Source organism: Eucyclogobius newberryi, unplaced genomic scaffold, assembly GCF_026437365.1.
Source record: "Eucyclogobius newberryi isolate DKJ021-1_F unplaced genomic scaffold, fEucNew1.0.hap1 SCAF_9, whole genome shotgun sequence".
NCBI classification, from domain to species: domain Eukaryota; kingdom Metazoa; phylum Chordata; class Actinopteri; order Gobiiformes; family Gobiidae; genus Eucyclogobius; species Eucyclogobius newberryi.
The window spans coordinates 33,462,586-33,474,514 of NW_027316532.1; the positions used below are offsets into that span (position 1 = coordinate 33,462,586).

The 11,929-nt window shown below is 39.1% G+C and overlaps 1 protein-coding gene across 1 annotated transcript in view; it reads right to left on the bottom strand.

Moving 5' to 3' along the window:
* Positions 1-7,131, bottom strand: part of colgalt2b (collagen beta(1-O)galactosyltransferase 2b) — a 20,873-nt gene extending 13,742 nt beyond the window's left edge. Inside the window, exon 1 of the mRNA XM_072438745.1 lies at positions 6,813-7,131. Within this exon, the coding sequence (XP_072294846.1) occupies positions 6,813-7,054 (242 nt within the window). The 5' untranslated portion in view covers positions 7,055-7,131. The remainder of the gene's footprint in view (positions 1-6,812) is intronic.
* Positions 7,132-11,929: the final 4,798 nt, after the last annotated feature.

Genomic DNA, 11,929 nt, shown 5'->3' on the forward strand with positions numbered 1-11,929 from the left:
ATTATTGAACAGATTGAATCTCAAATCAATAAAAAATGCATGAGTTGTACAGCCCTAACGTTACTATGTGAAGCATGAACAACAAAGATGTGCACAGAAGACTTTGCAGCAAATCTAAAAACTTCTATTAAATGTTAGATTGGCATAAAATCAAAAGAATTTTGGAACAAGCGTATTCAAAAATATGTACAGATTAGTGCTGTCTCTGCTGTATATAATCCTGGTTTAAATTATCTGGAAAACATTGTTTACATTAACTGTAAATTAAACTGCAAATTTTGTGTACCGTACATAGTAAACACCTATTTTTATTTTGATCCTATAGTAGATTTCAATTGTCTTTCTTTAAAGCATGACCTTTTTTATTTCATCTATGTTGTTTCATGTTCTTGTATTGTGAGTGTTTTTATTATTGTATTTTCCATGATTTTCATTTAGCCAGTTTCAACTCCTTAACGCTTTAACCGATTTCAACAAGTTATACCTCATTACGATCACTTTCACAGTAGTACGTGTGCTATTACTTTTGACATTTGAACAACTTGTACGTTTTGCAGAATCTTCAAAAGTATTAGTACTTTTTCCCCATTTTAAATGAATTTGGGCATTGAGTGTCTGTGGAATTCTTTAGGCTTTATTCTTTAGGCTTTATTCTTTAGGCTTTATTCTTTAGGCTTTATTCTTTAGAATTTTGTGAGCGGGAGAGAGGGAGAGAGAGGGGGGGAGATGGGGGGAGAGGGAGAGACGCAGACACTCTAGCAATGGCTTCAGCCATTGCAGATTTTCTAGTTATTGTTCATTATTTTATGTTGCACCGAATCACAAAAGCAAGTTCCTATGTTTTCTGATCCTGACGTTTCAATATAGGCCTGATTGATCACTGTCGAAATGATCGCATGTGACAGAGACTTTCTGAGCTGCCAGGTTGAAGCTGCAGCGCACACGGCAGATCTGGCTCTCTCCTGGCATCATGTGGTACTCAAGCCCAGGAACAAGAAATGGAAAAGATTAAGAGAGCCAGAGGACGTGATTTACCTCTGCTGCTGTATCACGTCCATGTGCACAAGAAAGAGCGAACGGAGCCACAACCTGTGCTTATTTGTGACAAGTGAAGATGTACAAATAGGGAAGGAATGTCTTCTTATATTAATTTCCTTTATATGGTGCTAGATTGTTAAACAAAAACAGTTTTACTGCTATGACAGACTAGGCCCGAGGAATTGCACCTGGGTTTACTCACAATTTATTCATGACAAAATGTACTTTTCTGGTCTTTTGATAATTGACTAATAAATGCCTTACAACAAATTATCTTTTGTTGTAAGGCATGTCTGGTCTTATTTTAAGTCTTTGCCATTGTCAGATAGGGTCAGTGCTTTACCACATGATCAATAGTGTCACAATACAACATTTCAAACTTGATTTTGATACTATGGAAAAGGCTCGTTACACAATACCAATTTTGATAGGGCCAACCACACAATTCAATAAGAAAAAAGAAAAGAAAGAAAATACATAAACATGAGCTATTTGTACGGTAATTACAAAAACAGTGAACATGAGGGACAAGTGTTATCAGTTGATGTTTTTGGTGAGACCATTATCTAATCAGAAAGCAGAATGAGCCTCACATGAGTGTCTCATTTGTGTTTCCAGTGTCAATGCTGTGATACCTGTGCTTTACCCTCTCTCTGATGTGAATCATCACTATCTAAAGCCCAGCTCCTGCACCAATCATGACTCAGTGCAAGTGCAGCCTCTGCAGCAGAATCCTGAAGGTTCTGAGCTGAACACGAGCCATGGCCTGTCCATATACTAAGTAAGTAACTTTTATTTTTAGAGCACCTTTCAGGGAGATCAACTGGTGCTTCACAGATTAAAATAATACACACATGTATAAGAAGGGAGAAAGAGAGAAGCTGTCTCTTCTATGTGCAGGTTAAGGCACAGGGAAACCAGTTCCTTTTTTAAACTTGTGTTCAGTGAAGATATAGTAAGATCACAGGCCATGACACAGGCTGTAAGAATGACATCATGGAAGCATTTCTGTTGAAAATGACGGGAATTCAGCTCAAAGCAGGAAAAGACGTGCTGCTGCAAAACACCATATATATCACACCATCAACAACGATTTGCCGTGGTCTTTCAAATGGGCGGATCAATTCACACGTCAAACATAAGTGTGAAAACAGCTGGGATTTGTCATTAAGTCATTAACAGATGAAAATGATATGTGCTGTGGTGGTCTTGGCGCCCTGATATGAATTTCCTTGTAGCAACATTTATATAGCCGGTAACTAGAGTGGTGTTTCTATATCAATTACATTTTTCGCCGCCGGTGATTCATAGAAAGTCATACTACACCATAGATTTATGGTAATTTTTCACATGCCATTTTGTGGAAAGAGCAATAGAGCAGCTATATAATATTGTGGTTTGAGTAAATAAATTTAAAACATTGCATTTACTAAATCCTTCCCGCTAAATAGTGGTCGGGAGAAGAAACGATTTAAAGTCAAAAGGCAAGTGAAGTCAGCACAGAGAAATGCCTTGACATAAATCAATCGGTAAATGTTCTGGACAAGTATAACAGCACCTGCAGTGTGCCACGTGAGACCAGCCGGAGGGCAATAAACAGCGTGAAGCAAAACAATGGCGGCCCCGGGACATGTGCTCGTCTGATTATGACGAGCGTTGCTAAACTCTGCTGTAGACCGGATCAAAGCTGCCGAGAGATGAAGTTAACGGAGCAATCGAGTTCAGTCATGCAGAGCCCTATGGATGTTAAGTGTATTCTTTTCCACTATGTACAGTATGTTCCTTATGTTCCTATACATTCCTCTATTGCAGGGCCCCAGAACCACAAGTATTAAATAAGTCGCTTTACTTGTGATCTGAAAGTTGGTCGTTCCTATTTTGATACTCGATCAAACTGCAGCGACAACATTAAAGAAAAATTTACTTAAAACAAGTTCCTAACCTTAATAAATGTAATGTGTTACTGGATTGTTCCACAGAAAAGCTTCAGAAGAAAAAAGGTGACGCCACAAATTTAGCAATAAAACGCCCTTAACTGAAAAAGATAGATATAACATTCCAGGCAACATCTCCATGGTGACAAGCATCGTCAGAAAAAGCTACATAGTGCACCTTTAAAATGGGATTAAGCGGATGAGGGATTCAGTTTGACACACTGACCACCAATACATGTAAATAACTATACAAAGAAAAATACATAAATGGCAAAAGTGATGTCGCAGACAGTTTAGTGATGTGCGTCCATGTGGTCAGTGCACTGTGGGAAAGGGGATTAACCAGCCTGCCCCGGCCCCTGCCCTCTGGTAATTTCCACACCTTCCCGCTCCGCACCAAGCCCCTCTTTTTAAATCCCTGCATTCTTTCATTTTTTACAGCGCTCTCTCACTCCGCTGTCAGATGCCCCCCCCTACTCTGAGCACGGGAACTTTTACACAACTCAAAGAGAGCAAGGGACAGGATGGCTCGTGTAAAGTTACAAAGGCCATTTTAGTTACTTCCACTTTGATTTGAGCTTCATGTGATGCCTTTTCCCACGTTGATTGGGAATAATTACACCTCTTTAATGTATAGCGCTTTATAGAAACCACAGGTGGAAGTACCTTTTTTAACAACATGTTTAACAAGATTTGGTTCCTGCACCAGAAGTAATGCATTTATTATAATCAACAAGATCAAACACGCCTTCTTTAATCAAATGTATGAGCTTAAAACTCTTCAACTAAATTATGTATCTGAAAGTATGCGAGATAAGAACACATCCAAATATGAATGAAAGTGTAGGGAGGGGTTGTGATATAAGTCTGTTAATGTACTCACTGTTACATTTTTATATCACAGTTTTTGCTTTTTTTTATGACTTTTCCCAGACAAAATAAAGGCTTTTAAAAACATTTGACATGAAGAGTGCAAGTATTATTATTATATTTTTATTTTATGTTGAGAAATAATTCACAAACAGTGTAATGCAGGGGTGTAACATATACAAAGAGCCACAAACTGGTGAACAATACAGTGAATACTTCTGTAAGGTGCGTTTAGCAAAGGTTTGATTGCACTTTAGCATCATAATTCTCCTGGGAACCTTCATTTTAGGAATGTTTTACACCTAAATGTTTGTCATTAAACTTATAATGGGGATTTCTTTTTTTAATTCCAGTAAAAAGCACAACTAATAGCCATAATTTGGACACCACTAGTCAAATATGAAAAATGGCGAGTCGTACAGCGTCACTGGGAACTAATGCTGACAGTTTTCAATCATATATAAAAAAGAGTTCTGGACACATCAGCCAACAATTTGTCTGGTTAGAATACATTTCAACTGATTTTCCAATACAAAAAACTGAAATAACAGCAGTGTTCAATCAGGGACCAGTGTGTACTTTTCAAACATCATCCATGGACATATTTAAATCAAACAGTGGCTCAAGAGGAACCAGGTCCAGGTGTAATAACTGATTCTGAAGTGTTATTATTAATTAATATGCACTGTCCTTACTATGTCTTGTATTGTCCCTAATTAATGATGTTTTCCCTCAGTTAGTTCAGTCATTGACAGAGTAGTGGTGGTACATTCCAGCAGCTCCAAACGGACCCAAGTCTGGATTAAATTCTGTGTTTGTCCCCTACATTTGAGTGTGGTTTGGCTTGAGAGGGTCAGGCAATTAGAAACAGGCAAAACCAAACAAAAGCAACAGGGAAGGGTGGGAAGCAAGAGCAAAGGATGTCGATGGCAGATAAAGGAGTGCAGAGATTCTGCAGCAAATACCTCGGATATATTTTTTCCTTATCTTCTGCTGTATGTCCAAGGGCAGACATTCTTTTACGCATGACTTCCCAGAAATCAATGGTGCTGTCAGATTAAATCAGTGTCACCTTCATCTGCCGTAACATCTCGAACTACAAAGTACAAACTTAGCATGTACAAAGTACGCAAAGGCCAATTCATAATCAAACAGAAAATCAGGTACAAAATTATTCCACAAATCACTTCAATCAAACCCAGTTTTGACATGCAGTGTTTTCATGCCAGCTTGAAAGTCGGCAAAATCGACTTTTGTGAACTGAACGATGTTCCATCATCATTCTAACTCTGAATTGTATTTTGATTGATTCACGCATGTAGAGGGACTCCTTTATTGTCTTGCAGTTAGGGCAGGAGTGTTCAGAAAATGTCTGTTTGCACATAAATACCAAAGCAAAAACACCGCTTGTCATGGTAAAATATCACTATGAAGACAGTTTTGAACTGTCAATTAAATTGTCCCATTTCTATTACTAAGCAGTTTTTCTCCATTGTATTCAGTCAATCAGGACATCCCTGAACATCTGGGTTGAACACATGTAAACATGCTGGACTAAAGCTACAAAGCTAATTTACATCTGAAATCAGATTTGTCTCATACGTGATCAATAATAAACTATTCTTATTCATAAGTACCAAAAAAAAAAAGCAAATGTTGTTAATAATTGGTGAATTAGACGGTTTGTTGTGGTGATCCCGAGTTAAACGTTCAAAGAGAAATCATAGTCAAAATGTGCATCGCATGTCATTGCCACAGCCTAAAGATGAGCACTCCTGATTTGACTACCCAGAATTCCATGCTTGCGTCAGATAACACCAGTGTTTCTTTCATCTCACATGACTCCGCCTCCTCACAACTCCACACAATTATGAACTGCAAACACAGCACTACCTGCATCTTTTTACCTGCTGTTTTTACAAGCCCCGTTTCCTCCTCTTTGTGCTGAATCAGACCTGAGCAAGCTGTGTCCAAAAACTAGCCCTCTACTGTATATGTGCACAGAAGCTCTTTCATGTGCCCCCAAAACATGCAATTTAGCAAAGCACATCGTAAAGACACAGCAACAGGTCCCTGATCATGTGTTATTAGAATATAAGCGGACACACGCTGCTTTTCATTAGTGCACGCTTCACTGTTGACCACATCACAACACATACAGATTCTAAACTGCATTGTACTCAGAAATAATGAGGACAGGTTAGAATCCAGGTGTTGTCAGATATATTACAGTTTATAGTTTAATCCTGAACTGGAATCAAGGCAGGCGTTGCACACAGAGAGGACTGTTGTATGAAGTTTCCATAAAGGTCACTTTAGTTGAGTCAGCATTTTATAATTTGCTGTGCACGGCTGCTCTGCAGAGCCGCCTCACTGCGTTTTTACATGAAACAAGTAGTTTGATCATGAAAATATCATGACAGAGATGTTTTTATAAACGTGTTCTGTGATGGTACAGGAATGGATTTTCTAAAGATCAGCTAACATTTATATTTATAATTATAATGTCTGTAGTGACTTCAAGTACAAAGACAAATAATAAAATCCAATTTTTGAAGTTGCAATCAAAACATAGCAGGAGCCACAAGATCCCATTCAGTCAACACGGAATTGATGCTCTAAACTTCTTAATGATCTTCTGACTCTACAAAAAGTTCAAATGGATGATAAAGCTTGACATGAGTTCACATTGGACAACTTCACTGATAAGACTCATTTGATCACCATTAAAACACTTAAGGACAGTGAAGGACAATACATGTGTGAAGTAATAGACTATAAGTATATAATAAATAAATAACCTGATAACCTATTAGTTACTCCACAGTCCATATCAACAGGTATGATATTGTGAAGTTAGAACACAATGTTGCTTGCCAATAATGGCACTTGCAGAAATGTGTGACTTTAACCCTGCTTTAGACAGTGTTACGTGCCATTATTAGTAAAGTTCCCCGCGGCGCGTCTCACCAGATGGCGATGCGGTCCTTGGGATAGTCCAGCCGCTCCACGCAGCCCAGGTGGTGCGGCAGACTGTGCTCCGCGTTCCTGGCCACGATGGCGATCATAACCTTTGGCTTTTGCAGAGACGACTCGGTCCACGCCGGCTCCTGGACCTGCGTGACCAGCTCCGCGTGCGCCACACGAGCCCAGAGGAGAAACAGCACGAGAGGCACGAGCCCCAGTCCCACGGAGCCGTCCACAGCCCGCATCTTCACTGCGTCCACAGCCCGGACCCGGAGTCCCGCGACCGAGAGACAAGAGGAGCCAGCAGTGCAGGCGCGCGCGAGAGGCGGGGGGAGGAGGAGGTGTGCAGGGGACGGAGCAGGGGCCGGAGCAGGGGCCCTCCTACTCTCACATGGGCCCTCCACCCTGCAGAGGGACTGAGGGCTGCTGGGAAAGGTGGAGCTGATGCTGCAAAGTTTAAAACAATTAGCAGTTAAACGTGAGATGGTTTTGCGGTGGTTGCTGTGTTTGGTTGAACAGTCTAAATCACACTGTGCTATTTTCTCTGTAAAGTGTTTTTAAAATAAGCAGTAGGTGTGATATTATGCTAATGGACCTATTTCATAGTTTGTGCTGTTGAAACGTCACATACTTTGATTAACAATCAGGCTCATTATGGATAATGGTGGTTTAGAGAAGACAGTGTTTTTATACTTTCTGGTGTTGTGTTTAGTGAGGAGGAGGCTGCTATTAGCCTAAAGGACAATTAAAACTACTTTAAAGTTGCACTAAGTATCTTTTCTGCTGGTTTGCCTTGTCTTCATGGAGGTGGTATTGCTTTTCCTGGAATGTTCCACAGTATGGCATTATTGTTTCCTAGCTTGCATTTATTCTAGTAAAAAAAAGTCATTAATTCTTACTTCTCGCCTCTCCACAGATCTGACCTGTAACTTGGCCTGGTGGCATCACTTGCTTGTATCCAGGGAGATGTTTAAGTGAATGTCCTACTGTGGAGCATTTCAGGAAACAAGCAGCCTACAAGGTACAAAAGACCCTACACCAGAAAACTTTCATAGTGAACAGTTAAAAGGCACACATCCAACAATATGTGTGAAAGCTTTAGAACTTCAGGCCTGTAGTTTTCTATAAATCATGTCTGTTGTGCAAATAAAATGCCCAGACAAAGCTCTAAATGGTGCACCGTGTCCCACTGAACCACCCTGTACGGTCATGTCTATAGAATACTCTGCAAATTGACGTGTTGCAACTGCTATAGAAACCGTGGCGTGCTATTATGATATTATATTGTACTCTGAGTTATGATTACAGTAACCTTCAGTCACCTGGGTTAATTATAGCAGTGCAGCAGCAGAGACTTAGACTCACTCCTGCGTCCTGACTGAGGCCTGTTTGTTTAGGTGAGGATTGGTGCCACTTCTCATTTTTTCCTCCTTCACTGTCACTGGCGCATTTAGTCATCACACTCTGGATTTCAACTGATCTGAAAAGAGAAATATCCTTATGTTTTGTATTAGTTATGTCCATTTGGCTCCCCCTAGTGCATCCCCCAACGAGACATCTGCAGTAAACGTGCCCTAACTCATTCCTCAGTGAAGAGTTTATGTGGAAGAGGCTTGTGTTGACCTGTACCCCTCTGTTTGTGCCCTGATGGGGTCAAGGGTCAGGTCGTGTGGTCCACGGATGGCTCTTGTGCCTTCAAAGAGCATGAAGTTTCTATGAATAAAAACTATATTTTCTGTTATTGTGGTTCAAGGACGAAATTGAAGTTTTCTAATGTAAACACTTGTTTAGCTTTTGTGAATCTTCTGCAGTTTTGTGTAATTCATTGAAAAATAATTCACCCTGAACCTGAAGAAAGTTTCATTCCTAGTCTTTAGCTATTTTTATTCATTGCCTTTAATCCTTTTGCCCAGTGATTTCTCTAAATAAATAGAAACATTATGGACAGCTTTAGCAGCCTCACCCTACTGGCCGACACTCAAGCTTTAACACGGAATCCATGCTACATTTCCATTTTGTATAAATGCAGTGTGCTCAGTCTTCAGTCAGACCTAAACATCTGCTTTGTAATTGTGGTTTGGTACTTGACACAGAGCCATTCTTTCCTTTTTGTGACTGAACCCTGGACCGGCAAAGGACAGAGTGGTCTCATTTGTTTGGGCAAAATACATGTTGCAGGCGGCACTACTTTTTCATTTGTTAAATTGTTGGTGGTAGCAAAAAAAATCTGAAATTGCAGAAAATCATGTTAAATTCAATGGTAAATAACATAGATGACTTGAAAATGCATCTGCAATAACTGCCATCTTTTAAACATATACTAACTATATTTGTGTGTTACTAGGCACTCACAACTTGGTTGAAGATGGGGATCTGGGGGCCCTCTCCAGTACTTGCTCTCTCAGCTGATGAAGTGCTTGAGTACGTGTGTGGTTTGGAGCTTTATTGCTCTGTCGTGTGGATGTGACAGTGATGGACAGCCCTAATAGACTGCACTTGATCAGGCTCAGAGAAAACCTGAGAGGAAAGCTGTGCGTTTGGTCCCGTATCGAGGTTCACCAGCAGGGGGCGCCATCGGCTCTTCTTGAAAAGGTATTTTAGTCAAATTGTGGGCTCTGTAGGGACCAAGATGTTGACTGCAGAGAAGCACTTACTCCTGCAATTGCTTTATGATAGCAGCACTAATAGTCTTATCTAATAACAGGGACAGATGGAGCACGTGTTGCACTCAAGTGGAGGAGGAATATTCTAAGCAGAAGAAACAACGTTATCATTATTCATTAATGGTGTCCAAGCAAAGGTGATGCACACACGAGTATAATATATAGTCTACACAATGTATGTTATGCAAAACACAATTATCAAGGATATTGTCTATAATAAGAAAAATGTGAAAAAACTGCTAAATATGTGGTAAGAAGAATAAATTAAACTTTAAAAAAGGTATAATTCTAAGCTATTCCTATTTGTGTGACATACTTGAACCTTAACATGGACAAAAATATTATTAGATTTGGCTTAACTGTGATACCCCCAAAAAATTAAGAGATACATTTTTGTCAGACAATCTCCAGCAGAAACTGTTGAAAATGTCACATTTTGCCCAATACAAAAGTGTCAAAATGTGCAGTGTAATGTTTGGGTTTAATTAATACAACATACAACAAATAGCAGTCATGAGGTTACAATGTTATACCTCATCAGTGCATTTGGAAAGAAAAGCCAAGCATAAAACAATGAAATTGATAAATGTAGTCATCCAGACAGCTCCATGTATAATATATGAAGTATAGATTACTAAACAATTAGCTTCATGGACTGGGCCATATAAGGTCAGTTCTGTGGGTTTATATCATGAATGCAAATACATCTAATGCACCTTTGAAATCCCCTTCCCCCCATAGACTAGTATAGAAGCCAGAAAGAGAAAAGCATAGAAAGAGAAAGCAATAAATTGAATTGTAGATCAATAACCAATGTGTTTGAGGCAGAAGGAAAGACATTTTAAGAGTCTGGATCTGTCGAGTTTCTAAATGATTGTGCTTGGAGCTGCCGGAAGTAGATTACACCCAGGAAGATATTAAGAGCCTGGCTCAGAGCTCTGCCTCTCACTGTTGACTCATGGCTGGTGTGGGCACGCTCACTCATTGTGCATTTTGTGATGTGTGTAATCATACACAGGGTTCAGACAGGAAACATATGCACTCATTTTGCATGTAAATGTTATGCATAGAATCAGATGTTTCTTGCCCGATAGATTAAAATCACAGCTAATTATTGATTGACAGATGAAATATGGGCTAATGTCAATTTATGCATGAGAAAGGTGAGTGCAGTGGTGCTTTCAGAACTGCAAATATTCAAACAGTCAATTATGTCAATCAGTTTTTAGCCCTCGACTAAAATGCATTCCCTCCAAGTCTTTCAAACTGAATCTGCCTGAAGTAGGTAATGACAACAGTGGCTAATGTCATCTTAAAGTTGGGACACTGTAAAAAGCAGCATCAGCAAACCAAACTCTGTTCTGGGTTTTGTTTCTATCCTCTTTGGAGTATTTGGAGTATTTGGAGTTGCTTTATCACTGGTAATAGTAAACATAATGTAATATTAATGATATTACCATTGGTTTAACTGTGTATAAAATAAATTGTGTTATTTATGTCTTCCATTACTCTAAAAACGTTTGCTTGAAATTAAGAGTTTGAAAATGCTAAATAAATATCCTTATCCTTATCCTTATTATTATTATTATTATTATTATTAATCCTTTATTTATACAGGCTGGCCTCTTGAGACTTAAAGTCTATTTTTGAAAAGGGATCCTCATGGATCAATTAAGTTTGTCTAAATTTAAGTATGAGGGAGTCACTTTCTCAAATCTGTCTCTTATAAAAACATTTAGACATCAAAACTATTCATCAACAGAACTCAAATTGTGTTATGTTTGGGACAAATTTATACAAGGTTTGCCATTTTTAGCGCCAAGAACATGCTGTACTTTTATAAGAACTTCAACAATTTAGCCTCTATTTCAAATCCACAAGCAGCGAGGGAAGAGTAGGGTCTTTATTGGTCATTACGTCAAGGCATATTCCTGTCTGAGTCTTTCACTCACTCTCTTTTTTGTCTTGGCCTTAAGCAGGTTTTATTTCTCAGAGTAGGTGAGGTTTGCTGTGAGCTCTGGCCCTGTGGGACCATTCCAGTGCTTATGTGTGCACTGGAGGCTGATTGTAACCTTATGTTCCCTCTGCTGTCAGAGTCAGAAGAGGTAAAGCGTGTCAGAAAGAGGCAACATCCATATGAGGAATACATTAGACTAGAAACAGGATTCATCTTTCATTTGTCCATGAGCTTTGAATCGCTTTATGGCCTGACACACTAATAAGTCTAGAGTCATGTCTTGTAAGGTAATCTTACTCAGCGATGATCCACACAACAAAAATGTGCTTCTCCCCATTTCGTTTGAACATCTTTCTTCTCAAATGGTTTGGGAAATTTTAAATGTTTCCATTTTAAACTTTTTAAATGTGTTTTTATTAATAATGGAAATTCAATAATTTCTCTTCTTCCAACAAACAAAAATAAAATTGAGAAATCAGTGTTGCCTCATTAGTTTAATA